Here is a 24243-nt window from a genome sequence, read left to right on the forward strand (position 1 = left end):
CCTGCAATCTGTGTGATGCAATGCTATGGTGTGATGTCGCCCCCTGGTGTTTAAAAATGGAATTCAATACGACGCTTCCCCGTTTGATACTGTTTGATACAACTTCAACAACACATACTACACTGTCTACAATACATTATACATAGGGTCATTATGGAGACATTTGACTTTTCTTTTCGCACATGTGCAAAGAAATAAGTTCAAATTTAAATGTTCGGTGTCACACTGGTGAGGTGAGGTGACAGCTATATCCTATTGTCTGACTGGTGGACCGCCTATTTGACCTGCTTTAACAGGCACTGACTGCACGCACGCAGGATCTAAAACGAAAGTTAAACGGGGAAATACAAGCTTGCACATGGTTCATGAACTTCATGCGGTCCACTCACGGTGCTAGCTCTTCTCCTCCGGACAGCAGCATACACGGTGCCAGCCGGCTGCCAGGTGTGTATGACATGAAATACTAATATAGTATTAATTTGTGTTTGCGTATGTAGACTAGACTTATAGCCTAGGCCTATCAAATGGTCTGATGATGAATCACTTATGGGAAGAATTATTTGAACGATTTATTTATTATAATTCACACAAAATATAGTGTTGTTTAACATGAATACCGGTAACCATCTTTCATCTGTTGACTGTTGGTCTTTCTTGACCAATTAATCCATGTAACTAACTCTGCGAGTTTATGGCTATTTATTTGTTCTCTGTCTGTGTAGATCCTATTCGTAGTAGACCTATTCGGTATTTACATTGTTGATTGATTATTAATTGAAGCATCATGAGCCAGTGGAAAGCGATACAACAGCTAGAGATCAGGCTACTGGAGTTTGTCGACTACCTTTACGATGACAACTTCCCCATGGAAATCCGCCAAGCGCTAGCCAACTGGATTGAGTCCCAAGATTGGTGAGTCTTGTCTCTCCCCCTATTTCTTAGCCTAAAATCTACGAGAGTATAGATAGATGATCATATATACGCAGGTATCGAGTCTGACTGAAAATGTCAGAATCGATAAATTACGAGAGGTCCAGGATCGAGAGCTCTTGGAGACAGTATTATACTCTAAGATCGAGAGTCTAAATATCAGGCTACCTTTTTCTACACGCACACGCACACGCACACACACACACACACACACACACACACACACACACACACACACACACACACACACACACACACACACACACACACACACACACACACACTCTCTCTCTCTTTTTCTCTCTCACCCTCTCTCCCATTAATTAAACTAAAATGAATTGGAACATTGCAACTTTTAACTGGGACCCAACTTCCAACGTCCTACCCAAAAAAGTTACCCATTTTCCTCAGCTTTACATCAGAGGTTTCACAAAATTCTAACATTGTCTCTGTACTAAAAACACCCCAAATAAATCTTTGATAAACGAATTAACTGGCTTCTCACGGCTCAGAGCCATCACTGAATTAAAACATTTCCTCCTTTCTATTAGGATCTGGAGGTTATTGATTACAGCAGTCATCACTTACATACATCGTTACCACCCACTGTCATTGTGTTGTGATGTGTCATCGTGTTGATGATCTTGTCAGTGTACTGTATCTGGAGGCCAGTCTGATGTCAGCACATCACCCCCCCCCCCCCCCCCACCCACACACACACACACACACACACACACACACACACACACACACACACACACATACAGCCCTACCAGGCAGAGATATGCGCTTCTCCCCTGTGAAGTGGTTTATAGTTAAAATAAAATTGATCAGTGTGGTTTCACACCTTTGTGTGCTCAGAGACCCTAAGTAAGAGGAACTGTAGAGATGACCTTATACATAAACATTATGGCCAGATAAGGTTTCAGAAGCTGCTTGCATTACCTAGAAAAATTGTAATTGAAAACGTATACAATGACCCACATTTGAACTTTCTCATCTTCTCCCGTTTTGACTTATTTTACCAAGAAGGCTGAGTTTGGAGTATGAATATGTGTGGGCCTGTCTTCAATACACTTTGTAACTTCAGACCCTCTTCAACAGGAAGTCAGTGTTCTCAAAGTAGAATGGCGATGAATACATTGTAAATTGATACTACCCAGGTGTAAAGGCATTTCTTTTTCCCCCTTTTTTATTTATTTTATTGTATTGTATTGTATTGTATTGTCTGTATTGTTTTATCTTTTCTGTAAAGATTTTGTTGTGTAACGTAATTATTATTTTCTTGTCTAGTTTGGTTTCGTTTGTCTTAAATGGAAAAAATCAATAAAATTTTGAATCATAAAAAAAAAAAAGTAGAATGGCGGAACCCACAGAAAATACTGTAGTACAATTTACTTTAAAGGTTTTAATTCAGGTGAAAACAAACATTGTGTGACTAACATTTTCTATGCAGTCAGTGTGTCTCCTTCAAAGTCAAATTATGACTAATTTGACAAATTATGAACCTGTGTGAACATGAGCATTGTGTCACCATAAGCATGATGAAATAGGTCAATTGTGTGGGCGTGTGTGTATCTTTAGGGACACAGCAGCTGACCATGAGTCCATGGCTGCAGTGTTGTTCACCAACCTCCTGTCACAGCTGGAGAGGCAGTGTGCTGAGGAGCAGAACTTCTTACAGAGACACAACCTCAAGATCATCAACCTGCAGTTACAGGTACCGAGCCCCCTTACACCCCTGTTTCATTGCACCCCCACAGTAGTTACAGGTACTGAGCCCCCTTACCCCACTGTTTCATTGCACCCCCACACTAGTTACAGGTACCGAGCCCCCTTACCCCACTGTTTCATTGCACCCCCACACTAGTTACAGGTACCGAGCCCCCTTACCCCACTGTTTCATTGCACCCCCACACTAGTTACAGGTACCGAGCCCCCTTACCCCACTGTTTCATTGCACCCCCTCACTAGTTACAGGTACCGAGCCCCCTTACCCCACTGTTTCATTGCACCCCCTCACTAGTTACAGGTACCGAGCCCCCTTACCCCACTGTTTCATTGCACCCCCACAGTAGTTACAGGTACTGAGCCCCCTTACCCCACTGTTTCATTGCACCCCCACACTAGTTACAGGTACCGAGCCCCCTTACCCCACTGTTTCATTGCACCCCCACACTAGTTACAGGTACCGAGCCCCCTTACCCCACTGTTTCATTGCACCCCCACACTAGTTACAGGTACCGAGCCCCCTTACCCCACTGTTTCATTGCACCCCCTCACTAGTTACAGGTACCGAGCCCCCTTACCCCACTGTTTCATTGCACCCCCACATTAGTTACAGGTACCGAGCCCCCTTACCCCACTGTTTCATTGCACCCCCACATTAGTTACAGGTACCGAGCCACCTTACCCCACTGTTTCATTGCACCCCCACACTAGGGCTGCAGTTACAGGTACCTAGCCCCCTTACACCCCTGTTTCATATAACCCCCACATTATGGCTGCAGTTACAGGTACTGAGCCCCCTTACACCCCTGTTTCATATAACCCCCACACTATGGCTGCAGTTACAGGTACCGAGCCAACATGGGTACCGCAAGGTTCCCAGTTCGAACCCGGGCTCCCGCAGAGTTAACTCATTCTCTGCCAAGGCCGAGTTTGGACGACTTTTTAGGCCCACACTACCAAGGACGAGTTGCATATAACGCAGGAGGCAGCAGAATGTTGCTTTACTGCAAGGAATTTCTTGACACAAAGTAGCTCATAACATGTCTACGGTGGATTTTTATTAAACAAACAATTTGCAGATAGGATAATTCAAAGCTTTTCATACAGCTGCAATGTTGGTGAGTTTGACGTACATATGTTCTGTAAGGTACACTTCTGCCATCAGAGGACACTAGCATGAGTGCCTCGCCTAGAGTAGTAACCTGTAGGGATGGGTAAATGTACTGTATTTTTATTTATTTGTATTCTCGTATATGCACAAAAGGGGCCAGGTCCACATATACAGTAACAGCGGGACAGACACACAGACAGACAGACATGATCTGCAGGGTCTCAGCTGCGTTCGCTTCCCGTGTTTGCACGTCTTACTGGTAGCAAGTGCTCACTGCGTTCGCAACAATCAGATATGACTTTTCTGTTTGGGTGTATGGGCTGTCAGTTGCAAATTGCGGCTAGTTGCCACCCTGCCATTAACTTAACTAGAGCGGTGCCCATGGGGCCTCTACAGTGGTGTATATGCTCTAAATATAACAATGAAGTGTGGTCTAATGGTATGTTAGTGTCAAGTGTCAACACTGTTATTGTTTGTCATAACTTCATTGAGTACTTCCTTAATAGATAGGGGTACAGTGTGGCCTGTGATGTGTACAGGGAAGTGACAATGTGACATGTCAGTGGTGCTTTGTTTTAGTTGCCAGCAACGGATTAGCTGGAAGCATATCAAATTGAATTTACTGCTGTTGCTGTTATGACACCTGAATTGCCCTCCAGGGATTATTTGAGATACAGTACAAATACTAAGGGTATTTGGGAGCCTGCTGAATCCTCATGCTAAGCATTAAAGTATGAGGTATAAAGTACAGCAGCCATGTGTTCCTAAAACAGAAAGATTGGGTATTGGGTAAGACTGACGTTATGTATCTTTCAGGAACTTTCACTGCTTTGTCTCAACCATTACTCAATGGCTCTGGTCTCAGCCACCGCGGTAGATATTTTGACATTCCGTATTATTTTATATTTATGTTGCACTACTGTTGGAGCAGCCATAAACTACAAAGGGTCATCCCGATGTTCTGGGGATCTTTGTAATGTTAGTGTTAGTAAAAAGCAGGTAAGAGAGTAACGTTTGAACTTGAAGCAGACTAACATCAGTCACTTTTCCATTCACTGTAGTAGAAGCTTGGTGCGGGGAAACCGCAGATGTGTCGTCTCCGCCTACAGGAAATACGTAGGCTGCGACCATGAGACCCGCTACGGAATCGGTCAATATCTGTCTGTCCTTGACCCTTTTTTGCCAATATGGAGATCCCTGATGTTATCAGTGTATATGGGCCTGGCCAAGTCGGCGGGGTGAACGGTTCTCGAGATGCGTGGATTTCAGACGTACGTGCATACGTACAGACTCGGTGCACGTATTGTAAGATTGTGAATGCAGTGCAGGGGTAGCGGTGTCATCCAAAACATGAACAGGAAATGTTTGGTTGAGCTCAGGCGTTGTACACGCTGAGCCTCAACATGCTTTGCAGAACAGAACCTTGAGCTGTTGTTTCCTGTGTGTGTGTGTGTGTGTGTGTGTGTGTGTGTGTGTGTGTGTGTGTGTGTGTGTGTGTGTGTGTGTGGGTGTGTGTGTGTCAGAGTGTGTGTGTTATGTGTGTCCGATGTGCACATGTACAGTATGTGGGAGTTCTCAAAGTCAGTGTTTCACAGAGGAATACAGTGTACCTCAAATTAACTGCCATTCTTTCTCTTTACCTTTATGGGGCCCATTCAGTTTTTGAAAGACAAAAAGGCAAGTTATTCCGCATTCCTTTATTAGTGGGCTGGTATAGTTGGGTTATGACTTATGAGTTATGACGAGCATTTCCAGTAAGCGAGGCCTGAATGACACGCCTCTATTTAACCAATTACTTCCTCCTCTTTTTGAATATTTTTTTCCCAGTTGGTAAGACTTCTGTGAACGTATGCCTCAGGCATTATGTAACACGTCACCTTTGTGCATGTGTGTTTGCGTACCTGTGTGCATGTGCATGTGCATGTGCATGTGCATGTGCGTGTGCGTGTGCGTGTGTGTGTGTGTGTGTGTGTGTGTGTGTGTGTGTGTGTGTGTGTGTGTGTGTGTGTGTGTGCATGCGTGCGTGTGTGTGCGTGTGCGTCGTGCGTGTGCGTGTGTGTGTGCGTGTGTGCGTTGTGCGTGCGTGTGCTGCAGGCAAAATACAAAGACAATCCAACCTTGATGGCCAGGACTATCTCTACCCGTCTCCATGAGGAGCGCCGTATTCTAGGCAGTGTGCAGCAGGAGCAGGTTTGTCACTGACTCACTGGTATCAAGTCTCCTCATGTCTGTGGGGAAGTTTCATGTATCTGTCTGGTAAACAAAGACCCTTTCCTATCAGATATCACTTGCTATAGCTTCGCCCTTTGCCCTCGGATACAAAGATATTGGATTATGTTATTGAGACGCTCTCTGATATTTTGAGTATTCATATTGACCCCGATCCTGTACTACTTATTCTGGGTTTGTCAGACTCCATGCCTATGTTGACGAGAGCACAGAAACAACTCTTCTCATATGGTCTGATTACAGCGAAAAAACTAATTTTGACACACTGGAAGAAGGAGGAGGCTCCTGCATTCAAGCACTGGTTAAATGAAATGACTAGTACACTTCATCTTGAGAGAATAAGGTATTTCCTGAGAAACAGGGAGAGACAGTTTGAGAAGGTTTGGCTGCCCCTTGTCCATTACTTGAGTAGAAACAATTAATAGACAGGATACCATTGATATGGTTGACTGTACACCATTTTCATGTTTTCCATGAGCTTTCTATCATCTTATTATATAGTATGCAGTGTCACTGAGCAGTATGGGTGGGAGGGTTAAGGGATTTCTTTCTCTTTTTTGTCTTGTTTATTTTTTTCTTTCATTTTGTTTCATAAAAAAAAGTATTTCATATCATAATGTTTGTAATAATTTATAATCTGTTCAATAAAAACCTATTTGACAAAAGGATATCACTTGCACAGCAAAAACTGAAGGAAAAGTCAAAAAATAAATTAGACAGCAAGTATACTACTAAGTTTAAAGCTGCCGTAAAACTATTCATTTCCACTACTGGGAAACCTAAACGCAAAGAGGGCAAAGTTCCAAAAATAAACATATAAGCATAATGAGAGCTTATGAAATTCCTCCATTTATTTTGTATTCATACAACAAATGTTGTTTAGAAATGAAATGTTTGGTACACTGGGAAATCGTCAGCAGTTATGTAATGTATACATGACTAATGTGATACAGTACATACTTCTATTAAACATACAATAACAATGATGTCCTTGAAATGTTAGTTTAAAGGTTCATGGTTATAATGTTTCAATTATTTTGTCCTTGGGGAACACTGGGTTAATAACAACAAAAGAAAGCTACAGTATCTGATGAGAGTATTTATATTAACAGGGGCCATTGGAGAAGTCCATGCAGAATTCTGTGACCTTCGAGAAACAGAAGAATATGGACAACAGAGTCGCAATCATCAGGAGCAGTGTACAGGTACAATATGTACAAAAAAATAAAATAATAATACAATAATATAATAATAACAGGTGGAACAATATAGAGGGTATGCACATGCATAAAGTGAATGGCAAAGTGAGAGGCAAAGTGAGTTTGACATTTTTTTACGTTTTTTAATGTAATCAGATAGGACTTTTCTGTTGGGATGTATGGGCTGTCGACTCAGTACTCATGCAAAACTTCCGGGTTTGATGATGATGTCACACCACATACCCTCTAAAGTACCAAAACTAACACAGCACGTAAGCCTTTCTATCCGGGAAACCCTTTTGGGGTTGTATGTTTTATGTACAGTATATTTAATATAGTGACATAATTTTTGAATAAATATTTTAAGTTCTTGCAGAAAACGAATGGGCCTCAGGTCAGGTCTAAATGGGTTAAGTTAAAGGGATGTGTCACTTTCAAAAACATTTTGGGTCATTTTAGCATCTACTAGTTTTTAAGTTGCTTGATTCAGAATTTAGATATTTGATATTCATTATATCAGACCCTTCCTATACAAAACCATTGTAACTTCAAACCCATCAATCTATTTTAAGTTAGATTAATAGAAAACACCTGTCCTTGGTTATGGTGACTCATACATACTGCCCTCCCAATACGTGAGGGGCCGTGTTTTTTCAATGACCCACCCCCCAATTTGTAACAAAGTTACTGGAAAGTAATTCTAGTTGATTTCGGCATTCTGGGGGGTCGATATTTGGGCTTTACTAACATATGATCCATAAAAAAGCTTTTGACCGGGTTGACCACGCAAATCAGGAGAAAATCAGGAGAAATACAGGTGCAGGAGTCATGCAGGAGAATTGTGATGCAGGTACTCACGCTGAGAACACACAGGCAGACAGTGGATGAATGCAAGTTATGTTTTTGTGCAACAAAAACCTTTGGTCTACCTTCAAACAATGAAATCAACCAAAAGATCTTGTGGCCACAAGATCTTCCAAAGCCAACTCGGATCGTGACAAATCATGACAATAATTACAATGTTTTGGGCCGATCAAATAATTAGTAAGAAGAAAAAAATCACAAAATCACGATCCAAGTTGGCTTTGTCCGCAGCGTAACCGTCTTTATATAAATACTTTTTGAAAAGCCTATGGAGAAAATGAATGGAGAATCATTTCCTGGGCCACTTCTGAAAGGGGGTGGGACTGCGACGCTCTATTGAGGAGGAATTTGGCTATGACATAATCATCTACTGAACCATGCCAGGTCACCAGGTAGCATAGATCACCAGGTAGCTTTGGATGGGAATAGGATGCTAGTGTCCCAATGAATGAACAAAATATATCCTGTCTAGATGATGGACCAAGCTGTGAAACACATTGAGGACCTGCAAGATGATTTTGATTTCTGCTACAAGACCCTTCAGTCCAGAGGTGAGCTGTATCCAAATGTGCACAAAGCTTAAAGCATTCTCAGAATTTTCTAGAAAATGTGTAATATCCTGCATGTTCATGTGCATGTTTGTTTGTTTATGTGCTTCAGATCAGACTGAGAGGAACACTGAGAAGATGAAACAGGAAGTTACAAGACTACAGGAAATGCTCAACAGGCTTGACTTTGAAAGAAAGGTGTGTATATGTGAACACAAGTACAATATGTCATGATATGAAAAAAATAAGAACATAGTTTCATTGCCGAATTAGTCCAATCTTGATGTTATTATTATATAATTATAGTTTTAATATATAGTTATTAATATAATAATTATAAATATTATATCATTATTATCTGAGCAATCAGAACTCGTCTGTAGGACCAGTGCTGGTCCTTGGTTCCATGTCTTGTTCCTTGGATTGTTCAGTGATTTGGACGTGAACAAACTTAAAAGACACAATAGGGAAAGGGGATATGACTCTTTTCGACTACAAGAAGAACTGAGTGAACCGTGTCATGCTTTGAAACGTATTTCACGTATTTTCACCATTCGGCACTCGCACAGCTCGTAGATCAGCTATTTTTACTTATTTTTAAATTAGTGTTTAAAATGGAAATGTCAACAAGAAAACCATTACAGAACTTCATGGGTCCTGGAAAATTCCAGGACAGGGAAGGTTCTGGATTACACTTTTTCGTCGAAAAAGAGCCATAAGCTGTCCTGCTGTGTTGCATTCTCTGCTGATAAGACTGAGCAGCTGATCTCCATTTCCTTAAATCAGTCTAGCTCAGTCGCAGAGAACTCAACTTTGGACCACAAGGTTCTAGGTTTGATCTCGGGACCGCCAGTATGAGTAGCACGACTTGGGTCACCAGGTACTGGGAGCTGATGGTAGGCTCAGCAATCCTTCTCCCATGCTTACATCATGACATCAATCAGGTATCCCAGGTAACGCATGCATGTGACCTGATCAACCTGATCAATGTGAATGTGAAAATAGCAGATCTACAAGCTCATAGCGCGCCACCGAGTGGCGCGCTACGAGCTTATAGGTCTGCTATTTTTTTTAAATCGAAGAACGACTGACATAGCTGACATAGCTTTTTCAGAAAACTGTCAGGACGTAGAAGACATTTTACGGTCAAAATGGGTTAAACCGCACAACGCATCATATTAAAGTCGTACAGAGTATAAATTATGCTGAGACTGATGCTCTCCTAGGAGATCCTCAGCAAGATGGATGATGTGATGAAGGAGATTGATGACCTGATGAGCAGTCAGCTGAACCCTGAGATGTTGGACTGGAAGCGCAGACAGCAGGTTGCCTCCATTGGAGGTCCACTCCTCACCGGCCTGGACCAGCTGCAGAACTGGTGAGGAAACGCAAGTATCGAGAAATAGTATAGGTTTTTAAAGGTACAGTACAGTACAGTACAGTAAGAGTAAGCAACGATGCGAGCGGTTGCAAAAACGGGGCGTTTTTAAGGACGTGTTATTTATATGATGGTCGGTCATGACATTTATCAAAGCTCTGACCAAATTTACGCTAGGATCAGATCAGCTGTATAGGATCACTTGATAAATGTCACGTTGACGTAGGCGTACACCAAAACCCACACCCAAGAATATACACTCCATTGATAAATGAGGCCCTATGTGTTGATAGACTGGTGCAGACGGCACCAGTCTACCAAGACAATACCATGGCACCAATACCAGTGGCACCAGTGATGCCTCAATCTTGCCAGATGGTAGTCTTTGGAAAAGGTGAAGTCGGGGTGAGAAGCTTCAACAGCTTGTTTCAGAGACAGCAGGTTGCAACGATGACCCTCTCTGCAAAATGATTGTTCAGCTGCAGTCAGCACCTGTCCTTGCCAGTAGAGGTAGTGAGTGGTAGAATGTCATAATGTCACGAGGACGAGACGAGGAGGTTGCACATAACTCCAGAAAGACATGGGCCTACTGTAGGTTACAGAACCCAAGTTGGGAGACTTCACTCTCCCGCTGCAGAAGTCTCCGATGTCTCTCCAGTCTCCATGTCATGAAAATATTGGCTCATGGCTTAATCATCTGACTTGTAACATTGTAAATATTGTTTTTAATTGTGCTATTTTAATTGCTTTAACACTTGGAAATGGCCTATACTACCAATTTCATATGACATGCCTCTACACAAAATATACTTTTCAGATTATTTATTATTTGTTTTATAGTTTTTATAGCCTAGTACATATTTGGAGTGAATACACATGTTTAGATGCCTAGTGTCAGCTGGTCAGATGGGTGCCGACCAGACGTGAGTTTTGGCTAGTGTCAAAGTCCAAAGTCATGCTGGAATGATAAATGCAGATAATTGCGGTGATCTCACCCATTTTGTTTGTGTAAATCACGTTGATAAATGAGGGCCAATATCTCGTACAGTTTGTGTCCTATAGCTGTGGAGCCTCCTACCCCTCACTGAACACCAGGAGGAGCTCCTCCCGTCTTCATGTCAAAGTGTCCTTGCAACAAATGTAACCGCTAAATGCTCCTGGTGAGCAGGTTGGTGCCAGTGGTCAGTGGGTGAATGTAATGTGAAGTGCTTTGCATGAAGACTCTATAATGCTCTCCAATTCATTTTTACCATTTACAAAAATTTACAAAAAGACTAGAATCAAGCCATCCAGGATCCTGTTGAATCATGGCCATAATTTAACATTTTATTCTGTGAAGAGAAAAAATTAATAATAATCAAAGGTTTTATGGTCATGACTCACTAGGATCCTGGATTGCTCGATTCTATGTTTGTAAATCTGTATGGGGAAAAAAGAATGGCCGATATTTCAGTGGGTCCAGAAAACCGCGCCCACTGCTATTGTCTATAGAATGTGCAAACATACAAATCATTTAATTTGTCATGTCTCTACACCACCAAAGACAATGCCTTTCTCCTCCATTGTTCCTCCTCCTCCTTCTCTCTTTCCTCCTCCATCCCTTCAGGTTTACGTTGACATCTCAGAGCCTGTTCCAGGTAAAGCGTCAGCTAGATAAGCTGGGGGAGCTTATTGTGAAGGTAACCTATGAGAGTGATCCCATTCCCCTGCAGAAGCCCCAGCTGGAGGAACGAATCAAATACCTCATCTACCACCTCATCAGGAGGTATGCTCAGTTAGCACATTATAACAACATGAAACACAATGCCACACGCACAACCCCAATGAAAAACCCAATATCATAACAGTTTATTCAAGATTCAGAAGTGAAAGTGTAGCATGCTCTGCAGTCTGCACTAACAATAACAAGAAGATCATAATTATGAATATTAAAAAGAAATAGTGAGCTTGCCTTAAAGGGACATTTCGCAGCTGGAAGAAACTCCATGTTAATAGTATTTGTAGTAGATAACAAAAGCACAATTTGAAAGTCTGTGTTTTTCACTAGGGTTTGACTGGATTTCTGAATTCATACAATGCCCATAATGCTTTAGTGCACTTCCCCTCCTTGTGGAGAGCTTATTTTCCAATGCTGGAGTGGTTGCGCAAAGGCCCGCCCGCCAGCACTGTTTAATGCAATTTATTTCTGTGTGTAAAAGTATTTTTGTTGACAAAGTTGTAAAAGTTGACAGTATGTACTGTACAGTATATCCATAACATACGCAAGCAGCACGCAAGCAGCACATAAAAATACAATTTTATTATTATTATTTTCACAATTACATTACCTGATCATCTTCTTCTTAATTAAATACACTATAGTTTAAGCTCGTCACATGAAACTATACCGTCATATGCATACGTCTGTCGCATGAATTATCAAAACATTAGAAAGTAGCCGGCGTGTATCAGATTGTGAAAACAATAATAATAATTATTATAATGGCGGCAGTGGCTCAGGGGTAGAGCAGCTGGATGGTAACCACAAGGTTGCCAGTTCGAACCCGGGCTCCCCCAGAGGTGTCCTAATTGCTCCCGATGTGCTGGTTGGTGCCTTGCATGGTTTCCGCTGCCTGTGTGTGAATGGGTGAATGGGTGAATGTAATGCACAATCTATGTAAAGCACCTTGGATGAAGGCGCTATATAAATGCACCATTTACAAACTGACAATGCGCAACAGGACGTGTTGTGAGCTTGTAGATCGGCTATTTCCGCAGAATGTGCAACTAATTAATCTGTTGCTTCTGTGCTCTGTGGCAGAATTATCTTCCCTCATGTTAGTTTATCTGCTAAAAGTGTGATTTTGAGGCCTGTTTTGCCATCCATTGAAAATCAATGGAATAGCTCATTCCAGATTCCTCAATCATAGAACCCAGAAACAACAAATATATAGCAAAATGTACAGTCTGAAATAATGGTGGGAGCTATCAATGCAGTGGAATAACATTTGATACCTCGTCCACAGCGCATTCGTAGTGGAGAAGCAGCCGTGCATGCCCACCCACCCCCAGAAACCACTCATCATCAAGACAGGAGTACAATTCACCACAAAAGTCAGGTATTTGGACTTTATTGGCTCCTTTCCAGGCGAAGAAGCAACAGCTCTACTCCGAGTCTTAAATTCATCAATGAAATAATCATTTCATTTCTTTGCTGCTGTTGATGCTATGACTTTTAATCCCTTCTAGACTGCTGGTTAAACTTCCAGAAGTAGATTATCAGCTCAAAGTGAAAACAACGTTTGACAAGTGAGTTTCACGTACTCAGTACTGTACAATGACTCTTTAACTCTATTTGGATGGCAACAAAGTGAAACTCCTTTAACACTTTTGACACTTATCAATCTGATGAGGATTAATGTTTCTGTCATGTTTCTGTTGGTGGAATAACCTGTGTGTGTGTGTGTGTGTGTGTGTGTGTGTGTGTGTGTGTGTGTGTGTGTGTGTGTGTGTGTGTGTGTGTGTGTGTGTGTGTGTGTGTGTGTGTGTGTGTGTGTGTGTGTGTGTGTGTGTGTGTGTGTGTGTGTGTGTGTGTGTGTGCGCGTGTGTGCGCGCGTGAGTGTAGGGACCTACCACCCGGCAGAGTGTGAGTATACAGCTCATACAGCATACAGCAGGGTTCCTTCGTGGGTCAACATTGGGTGACCAGTGTTTAAGGGTGACACTTTACTGACACATTACTTCTTATAGAAAAGGGTTAAGGGACCATACAGAAAGATAACTGATATTAGACTTTATTATTTAATTTAATTTAATTTAATTTCAACCATTATTTAGTTCTCGGAGAACACACTGAGGGCTGGGACCCTCTATTAAACTCAGTTTCTTCTTTATTGATACTACCTTCTTATTTTATCTACAGAAATCGTCAGTTTTTCATCCTGACTAACAACACTAAAGCTATGGATATTGAGGAATCCTCCAATGGCTGCCTTTCAGTGGAATTTAGACACTTGGTATGAGACCCATTCACTGCCTGGGCATTTTTTTTTTACTGATCAGTGTGTTGCTTAATTTTCAACAACATTAAAATGCAATTCAGTTCAGTTCTGTTTGTGTCTTGCAGCAGCTCAAAGAGAAGAAATATATCAATGGAGCAAAGGGAAATGAGGTGAGATGACATTGAATTGATCTTTTGATCTATGGTTCCCAGCAACAAGCAACAACAGTCGTAGGAACATCAGAATCTGAATAAGAAATTCTGGGGGGAAAGGGAAGTTGGTCAAGTATTTGTGTAGAACATGAAAATCAGACTGACCACTTCCCAATGTGTTGTGTGCAAATTTGTAGCAGCGTCTGTAAAAGTTTTACAATAGAAGATTTAAAAATTGGTAAAGTTTCCCTTTATGGATTCAGAATGAATGCAAAGGTTGTGCTATTGAGGAGCGCTTTGTGTTTGTCTTCCCAGGGTCTTCTGTCTGTGACAGAGGAACTTCACTCGCTCAGCTTTGAGGCTCAGTTCACCATACAGGGCCTTGCTATTGATCTAGAGGTGAGTTACAACAGGGCTTCAAGGATCAGTTAGCAACACATACTACTGCAGTGCCAATTCAAACTGCTACATGCCTCCTCCTCCTCACATATTTGAGATATTGAAGTTTTTGCAGATGCTCTCTCAAGAGTCAATAGTCTATGCTTTTGGTTGCAGATGTGCTCCCTTCCTCTGGTAGTCATTTCCAATGTCAGCCAGCTGCCCGGAGGCTGGGCCTCAGTCATGTGGTACAACCTCCTCACTGATGAAGCCAGGGTGAGCCACTTTGTCTTGTACACAAATGTCTTCAAGTGCTATTTAAATATAGATCTGTCAACCCTATGCACGATGAATGCTGGTTGATAATTTGTTTTTCACGAACCCATAGCCTTATTCACAATGACAACGTTAAAACAGCATTTGATCATGGCGCACGGTGGCAGGGGAAAAGAAACTGGTTGGAATAACCTTCATTCCATGCACTACGTCCAAACGGGGAAACTCCCCCCCCCTGTCAGGTGAAAAGAAGCGGCTTGGACTCCTCATGCATTGAAGGAAGCATGATCTCAGTCAGCCAGGTTGGCAGAGGGAGTGTAGCACCCTGGGTTACAAAAATTGTGGAATAAATATTTTGAAAAAAAGAAAAAGAAAAACAGCATTTGATCAACAGTTGAATTCAACAAATTGATTAAGATGCCTTACAATGAGAATCTGCCCCAACAAATGAAATGGTATAGTGGATTTCTCGACAGTGTAGAGGTGATGGCTGAGAACCCTCGAACACTGGTGGATTTTGCCCTTGGTGTGCAATCAAAGGTCGCTGTTTTCCCTTTACTGTGTTGGTTATTTTGTGCCTGGATAAACTACAGTGCCCCCTCAGCCATGAATTCTACCAAACCATCTGCAGCAACCCTGTTTGGTGGCCAATATATGTCATCCATGATTATGTTCTGCAGTGAAGCTGGTGACAGTTCAGTGCACAGTGGCATTTCAGCTGGGCTTATGTCCATTTGTTCACAGAGAGAACCACATGTCCATTAGGTCACAGAGAGAACCACATGGGTTAGCTAAATGTAGTATTCAGTAAACTTTACAGAACGTACCTGAAAAGTATTAATGTAATTCACAGTATCATTAAGAGTCCTCTTCAAGCTAATTATTTTGTTTTCTCTGCTACTGGCAAGAACTCAAAATTAGACTGGATGTAGTGACTGATAATAATTCCCAATAAATTACTCATGCCGGCAGGCTAAACCTGGGAGTATGGAACTGTAATGACGCGCCACAAACAATGATAAAATGATTCATTCAAACGAGCTCATACATTTTAAATGTTTACTTCATTCAGTGCACCAAATATCACAATACAATTTCAATAAATATATATATGCAATAAATATGTGCAAAGAAGCTACATTTAAACAGTGAGCAAACCAATTGTGAATGAACGAAAGTTATCAATAAAGTTTGATTTGTAACCTGTCTGGTGGCCACCCACACAATGTGATGCCCACACCCATCACCAACCCAAGTGAAAATGACTATAGGCTAAAGACTCTTTGGCTCCTACACTGGACTCTCAAAATGACAATACACTTTTAATTGATTAGGTAAACTTACATTTCACAGATTGCAAAACAACACAACTTTTTGGCGACATCTTACCTTTTCCTATAATCCTGCAACCATCCCTCCTCCTTAGCTGTAACTGAAACCATGACACTAAATGAAATCTGACACTAACTATCTCCATAACCTGCATCCTTACCATAAACTGTACCCATACTTAATCCTGAACCTCTTTATCAATATCCATTCACAGAACTTGGGGTTCTTTGCTAACCCACCTCGGGCAAGTTGGAGCCAGCTGTCTGAAGTCCTGAGCTGGCAGTTTTCCACCTTTGCTGGCCGGGGCCTCAACAAGGAGCAGCTCTCCATGCTGGGAGAGAAACTCTTAGGTGCAATTCTATGTTATACAGCCAGAAACTGGATTTCAAGTTTTTTTTTTTTTTTTTTTTAATTGGCATTTTGGGGCATCTTACCTTTTCAACATAAAGCAAAGCATATGCAATTCATCTTCACAGTAGATGAAAACTGTACTGCGAATGAGTGATGGTATAAAGTGGGCGGTTTTTGAATGTTTTCCAATCCAGTGTCATGGAGACCAGTTAGTTTGAAATGATTGTTAGGTTTCATGGTGAAATTTCAGGGGAATTTGCCTATTATTATTACTTATGCCTATATATTATTTTTACCAATAGCTAGTGATCACAAATTAAAACGAGTTACTGACAGGTGTCTTATCCCGCTACAGGGCAACATGCCTCCCACAGTGACTGTCAAATCTCCTGGTCCAAGTTTTCCAAGGTAAGCTCCAAGTCATTTTCACTATTACAGGTTTCACAGTCAATCTGCAGTCATGGATGGATGGTGCCACCTAAAGGCCCAATCAAGCATGTGCACATGTTTTTGTTCCTTGTCCAATGTCCATGATGTGCATTTGAATCTACCACCACTGTCTATATAAGGACAACTTTTTTTGTGGATGTGAAATATTTTACTGATGGTCAGTGTGGTATAGCAATAAAGCAATAAATAGGAGTTCTCTGGCTTTAAGAGCCTCACAGACATTACTATGTACAGTACCAGTAGTATGCAATGCATGTAATGTTCTCATACAGTCAGTGATAGAGTTGCAGAGCATAGAACAAACGTGAAGGAAGTTGAACATCCAAATGTCATTTGTGCGTTGTTCGTGTTGTGTCGTTGGTCATTGAAACTCTGCATGTACTTCTTCCACCACCAAGTGACATACTGTATTTGGATGTCACTGGTCTCAAACTGGGCTAGTACACATGGACATCATAGACATGCCACACCTATTGACTGACTGACTACTTCATTAGACAGAAATGTAAACGGCATGAGTTTACAGTCATACACAAAAAAAGACCTTGCAGACTTGTTTCCATTGAAAACCTATGTATTCAATTCATCAACATAACAATATCAATATCATCACAAATATAAAACACTATGTACAGAGTTGGAAATAACTTAACCACTCCATTTCTCTCCATGCTCCAAGTATTTTAACATTTGAAAACTTGAAATAGGACATTCTGCATTTCAGGCCTGTTTTAAAGGAAGCCAGTGAACAACTGAATGGTGTCACTTAAATTAAGAGATTGTGATTTTCAGTAACATGTGGGTGATAGGCTACTTACAGTATGTGTATCAAATATGGTTTTATTCCATATATGCAATCAAAAGCTACAGCTTATAATGAAAGCATCAGGATTTGATTTGAATACCTCAGTGCTGCAGTGCTGCCCAGAGCATTGCATCAGAGCATTTAGTGGATACACCTGTGTGGTTGATACGCTCTCTCTCTCTCTCTCTCTCGCTATTAAATCAAAGACTTTGCCTGCAATGTATTGTATGCTTATAATTTTGCACAAAAAAACCCCAACATGCTCAACAGGAACTGTAACCAAATAATGACAGGCCGGTGCGAAAACATCATACTTACTTACTTATCGCTTTTTTTCATGGAGCATAGGTCTTTGACTACAGTCCGCCAGAGTCCTCTATCCTGGGCCTTCTTTTCCAGCTGTTTCCATGTCAGTCCACAGTCTCCACACTGCTTGATATCAGTCTCAAGGTCCCTGTGGCAGATGTTCTGCAGCCTTCCCCTCTTTCTTGTGCCTTTAATTGCGGGTTCCATCTAAGGGCTTGTCTCGTGATGCTGTATTGGGCTTCCAGAGCATGTGGCCGATCCAACCCCACCTTCTCTTAATCTCCGTTGTTGTCCTCCAAGTCTCTGATCCGTACAATAGTACTGGCTTGACGTCCGAGCTTTAATTGTTGTTTAGAGCTTCAAATGGTCTTAAATGCGGCTCTTGCCTTGCTGATTCTGGCTAAACATAACATAAAACCAATATTAATATAATTTGTTGTTCCTTTTGAAGGAGAATATTCCAGGGAAGCCCTTCAGTTTTTGGATGTGGCTGGATTCCATCCTGGATCTTATTAAGAAGCATTTGTTGCCGGTCTGGAATGACAAGTAAGTCACCCACTCATTCCATGTGTTTTTAACCAATCTCAAAATGTAACTGGTGGATTGCCATGAGTGAATCATGCTCTCCAATCCTATCCACTGAGTGACCTTTCCTCTAGCACCACCTTCAGGCCAACATTTCTGGTTGGGTGTAGGAGCAACACAGAATCTAGGGCCTGCTAGCCTGTTAGTGGTACTACTTTTCTAATATTACGGTAAATGTGTTTGGTCCCTCTGCAGCCATATTATGGGTTTTGTGAGTAAGGAGATGGAGAGAGCCTTGCTGAAGGATAGGGAGTCAGGAACATTCCTCCTGCGGTTTAGTGAGAGCCACCTCGGAGGGATCACCTTTACCTGGGTGGAACGTGGCTATAATGGTGAGCGTGGTCTCCTTTCATTCTATTTCACAAACACACCCTGGACAAGTGGACATATACTGTATAACTCCTTGCTAAAAGAAAATGGAAGGCCAGGCATGAGTATTAGTTGTGATATGTCCCGTGTTTTCTCAAAGCTGCTTTTATTACAAAATTGTAAATCATATTCACTCAACACTTTGCACTTTTGTTAATCTATATGGATACTTTGTTACTTGACACACATTTATTTTAACAGGAGAGGCCAAGTTCAACTCTGTGGAACCGTACACCAAAAGCCGCCTCAGTGCTCTGCCGTTTGCTGACATCATAAGAGATTACAAGGTGATCTCCAACGGAGTGGTCCCTGGGAACCCGCTGAAGTTCCTCTACCCCGACATACCCAAAGATAAAGCCTTTAGTCGCCATTACAACATACATCCCAGCAAAGGCAAGAGAGGCAGACTAATTATTTTATGCAGGTTCACATTGTTTGGTATATATTTTGAATAATTGTGAAGAATTATTCTAATTATTCAGGTATTTGATTTAATTCCCTCCCCCCAGTTGATCCATACATACCATCCATGCTGATCCCCTGCTCTGAAATGAGGTACGTTCATCAGATGTAATTTTACATTTTGTTTTGCTGACTCGATAAACTGCTGGCATAATGTTGGTGAAGACCGAAGTTTCCTTTGAGTAAACCCGAGAGTTTGTTTGTAATGGAGCTGCATCACTTATCCTTTAACAGCTAAATGTCGCAATGATATAATCCTGTACATTGTGATACTTTAAATGACAATATTTTTATGAAATAATAGAAGGTATGCGCATGTATAAAGTGAATGGCAGATCGAGTGGCAAAGTGAGTGGCAAAGTTAATTTAACATTGTTTAAAGTCATTTAATGCAATTAAATAGGACTTTTCTGTTTGAATGAATGGACCGTCAAGGCCAGAAAGTAGTTTTTTGCCACTCAGTAGGCATAACGTCTGGGTATGATGATGATGTCACACGCATACCCTCTATTACATTGATAATGAAAACTGTATCTTGGCTGTCCGTCCTTTATCCTGGTAGAGATCACAGCTCTAATCCTGATGCCACGCCCCCCTGCCAGTCCCCTGAGCCGCCCATGACTCCTGGGGAATTTGATATTCTCAACCAGAACCTCTGCTTCGACATGGATACAGTAAGTCTACATAATGCATATCGTTGCTGTTGGTTCGGGCAGAAACCTACTATTAATGCCCTACTTTATCACACTGCAGTGTCACACAAAAGCTTCAAAAGTAGCAGATCCACAAACGTGAAACACAGCGACACGTTTTAAGCTTGTAGATCTGCCAGTTTTGCTATTTTTCTATTTGAATAATGAAAAGTAACACATTACAATTTAGGACATTTAGGGTTCCCACCCGACAGAGGCGATATGTTATCGTGAATTTGAGAAATCAATGGTTTTGAAAAATCACTTGCCGGTCAGTAAATTTGGGAATAAGCCAGGGAGGAGAAGAGCTCATTTATGTATTTACTATTTATTCTTAATTTGCCACATTACACATGGCAAATATAGGTTTTTGATAATAGAATGTATCTTTTTAATCGGAACACAGAGATCGTACAAGAGGTGCATTTCTGTTTAACCTTTCAGCTGAATTAATAAATAAATAAATATCACACTACTAACTCTTGTTTAGCATGTAATGTCAACAGCAGAAGTAAAATATGAGCAATTGAGCATTGAAATATGAAATTAAATAATAATTCAGTTAAAAACAAATTTAAATAAATGTAAATAACAGCATGTACACTACAGGTCTACATCAACACCATCCATGCTGTAGTGTAAGCGACTGAGGCCTAAACAGCATAGGTCAACACCAGGATCCATGCTGTTATCTCATAACCTATAGTGTCCAATCCAATTTAGTATAAGTCTTGTATAACAAGTCTTATAGACTGTACTGTATGTCCAGAACCAGTTTAATCCCTGACTGTGTTGAGTCCTTCATAAGCATTGCCGAAGTGGAGGTTGAGACTGACACTGTTCTTTCAGATGGGAATGGACAAGCTAGGTTTCCAGTGGAGAGAGAGAGAGAGAGAGAGAGAGTTAGATTGCATTAATTTTATTGTAAAACAAGAGGACAATATTAAATATCATGAATCCTGCACTTATATGCTTTTAGCTTCTGCCTATTCATTTTGATCCTTTGATTTGATATATTCAGGGATTTCATTTAATTCAAATATTGATAATTGTGATAATACCCCTTACTATAGAGTGTGCTGACCATGTAAGGAGTTCCTCCCTATCCCCAGTTAACCCCTTGGGTCAAAAAACACTAGTTCCGGTTTTGTCTGGAGGTTCTGCGCCTTCATCCAATCAGGATAGAGTGGGGCCTTCCCCATATTTAATTGATTCTGACATTTGTAATGATCTACGAGATCTCGTAGATCATTCCACTTTTTGCTATTTTCTCAAATTGATTGATCCATCAGTCATTTTGCAAATTCACAATGGATTTAACATTTATTTAGTGATTTTGTTGCAAAACCAAATTTCTCAAATTCACTGTAACAAAATATAATATTACTTTATGATGGATACACACATCAAAGTACATCAAAGACCTAACCCTGGCAGTTAACTACAGAGGACCAGTGGTTAATTTGCTTCATAAACAGTTAAATAACGTTGTGTGCACCCTGGCATTTTGGGCATGTAAAAAAAACATATTATGAGCTTGTAGATTGGATATTGTCAAAATAATGTAGAATTTGTTTGTGGTTAATATAAGTGGTTAAAGGTAAAAAAGTGTACAACTCCCCCAAAATAATACCTGACTGACTGACAGTTCAAAGCATGATGTGATCTAAAGAGATATTTAGCAACTGATGTAATTTTCATTTTGTGTTGAACAGATTAGCTCTCCGTATTCAGAGTAAAATAAAGTGAGCCAGCTGACATCTCCCTCTCCAAGGTCTCTGCAGTTGTTTCTAAAGACAACCTGTACAACTTGTTTCACTGAGAAATATCAGAAATAACAGGTTGAAATCTAGGGATAAGTATGGTGTTTCTTTGTTGTTCAATAGGTTAATTAAGTGAGGAATGTTTGTGGAATCAGTAAGAGATGTTGTCTTCCATTGCACCATTTACATTTCTTTCAGTTTGTGTTGTATTTTTGTAAACTCCAACTTATTCTGTTGAACTATGTGAACATTTAGTTTGGATTTTTCTTTTGTTCTTCCTTATTTTTGTGCACTATGCAATTGCCTAATATTTAAGCCATTTTGTGACATAATTTTAGCAGCATAGGTGCAAATGCTTTTTTCCCCTTTTCTTCTTCCCCCTTTTTTTCGAGGGGCGATAGCCCCTCCTATGTCCAGCTTTTGATTGATTGATTACATTTATTTTTTAGATTTTCTTTCTTTTTCTTTCTTTTTTACTACTGGCAGTATTTATTTTATTACACCAGCACCCTGGTGGATTCATAAAACATTTTCAAGAGATTCTTGTAATATTCAGGTACCAGTATTAGCGCTTCACCCATGTATACATTTTTAAGTATTGGCTCATGCATGAAATGTCAATGTGCATACATACTGTACTGTATAAAAGATGTTCTTCCATGCAATGCAGTCGTGGTCTTCTTTCAGTAGCTTCACAGTAACTTATTGCTGAATGAAATGATTGCTCAGCCCTTGTCTGCAGGTCTTGACTTGCTGTAACAATAATGCTTACTAGACGATAACGACAGTAAACGTCTCCTGTTACATATCTAATTTTTTGCTTCAACCTCTTTCGAAAATACAGTACAGGGGGATATCAAAGTTATTGTAGGTGGTCCAATAATAATAATCAATCATGTTGAAGACTACTGCATCTCCAGTTTTCTTTCGGGTAGGGTACTGCAGCTTGCCATGGCTGTTAGCTGGATCACTCACCAAACCACACTTTCAGCATACATTGCCATGATATAGCCTGTTAACGTTTCTTTTTTTTCTTCTTTTTTTATATATTTTTATACCAAGTTGCATCGTTCCCAAGTAGGCCGGTGGTAATGTGGTCAGTTTGTGGAGTGGTGGGTGTGACGTCAGTGTGCCTTATTTACGAACGACCACAGCTGTGACTCAATCACATGCACCGATTCACACTGGACAACCCCAGCTTCAGGGTAGGGTCGCTCAGTGCGGGCACTCGGCAGACCTGGTGCGCAGCGCACTGGATTTTCGAACGGCAACGCACCTACAGTAGTGCACTGAATAAACAAACGACAAGAGAGCACACCAGTGCGTTCAGGGCGCATTTCTGAACGCACCCCATAATGTAGTGGGTTGAACTTGACAGGTTTCCCCTAGCAACGCCACACCCCCCTCATCATCAGGCTAATTAATAGGAGCTGTGCATGGCCGGCATGTAGCTGGCACCGTGCGGGAGAGCTTTTGCTTGAGGTACCGTATATGCGCCTATGTGTGTTTAAATGTTTATCACTGTTTAGTGTCTTTAAAACATACTATTGTCCTGACTCCGCAGGTGCTCGCTGCTAAACCCCCCCCCCCCCCCATATTGACCCCTTCATAATGAAGTCATTTTAATTATCCATCCATCCATCCATCTTCAACCGCTTATCTGTAGTCGGATCGCGGGGGCAACAGCTCCACCAGAGTGCTCCAGACTTCCCTCTCCAGTGCAACATTAGTGACTTCCTCCTGGGGGATTCCGAGACGTTCCATTTTTAAGGGGCGCTAGCACAGCTTTTGTCCCCACACGTCTCAAGATTTGCCATTGACCACGGTAAGAGAATTCCGGTCAATTTTTTTAAATGTTTGATTAGGTCACTTTTGATGTAAAACGTTTGCCAGCCAAGTCGGATATTGAGGATATTACAATGTTTCTTTAGAGCACAGTGCCAGCTAAGTCTATGGACGTTAATGTTTGTTTAGGGCACTAAAAGACAAGATAAGATGACATGTGGCCGATATAAATACAGTGGACGGGCACACCACACTTCGCAAGTGTGTTTACTTTCAACAGTATTTGTACTTTTTATATTTTTATAATGGATGGAAGTCATTGCTTGGATTGGATTTCCAAACATGACGTCATTTTGCTATATATACACAGTATATGTAAGGAATACATGACTGGTGTCACAGACTGCCCACATATGTCCGAGAGGCTACAGATGAAGTAATGCCATTTTTTGACCCCATCTTGTTTAGTTCTCCTGCCTTTTCAGATTGACAGCACTTTCTTAGGACCTTGATGGAAACAAGTCCCCAGGAAATGTTTGTGTTATCATATTAGCCCAAGTGTTTTAC

At 41.1% G+C, this 24243-nt stretch overlaps 1 protein-coding gene across 1 annotated transcript; it reads left to right on the plus strand.

Moving 5' to 3' along the window:
* The first annotated feature begins 337 nt into the window (after positions 1-337).
* stat4 (signal transducer and activator of transcription 4) lies at positions 338-22556 on the plus strand. Its single transcript, XM_080785095.1, has 24 exons — positions 338-444; positions 781-912; positions 2515-2650; positions 5867-5962; positions 7114-7206; positions 8537-8615; positions 8725-8810; positions 9839-9990; positions 11597-11755; positions 12996-13088; positions 13219-13278; positions 13595-13615; positions 13892-13985; positions 14096-14140; positions 14438-14521; positions 14678-14776; positions 16323-16458; positions 16815-16867; positions 18472-18566; positions 18801-18937; positions 19176-19367; positions 19484-19529; positions 19999-20110; positions 21844-22556. Exons 2-24 carry the CDS (start codon positions 785-787, stop codon positions 21865-21867), a joined length of 2220 nt encoding a protein of 739 aa, XP_080641221.1. The 5' UTR covers positions 338-444; positions 781-784; the 3' UTR covers positions 21868-22556.
* The last annotated feature ends 1687 nt before the right edge of the window (positions 22557-24243 follow it).

This window comes from Protomyctophum bolini (assembly GCF_963924005.1).
Source record: "Protomyctophum bolini genome assembly, chromosome: 16".
NCBI lineage: Eukaryota > Metazoa > Chordata > Actinopteri > Myctophiformes > Myctophidae > Protomyctophum > Protomyctophum bolini.

Excerpts from the sequence above, each read along its gene's own strand:
- stat4 (XM_080785095.1), top strand. The coding sequence starts at position 785 with ATGAGCCAGTGGAAAGCGATACAACAGCTAGAGATCAGGCTACTGGAG. Across the intron at positions 13,279-13,594 it reads GTGAAAACAACGTTTGACAA|GGACCTACCACCCGGCAGAG; the intron begins GTGAGTTTCACG and ends GCGTGAGTGTAG. Across the intron at positions 16,868-18,471 it reads CCTGGTCCAAGTTTTCCAAG|GAGAATATTCCAGGGAAGCC; the intron begins GTAAGCTCCAAG and ends TTCCTTTTGAAG.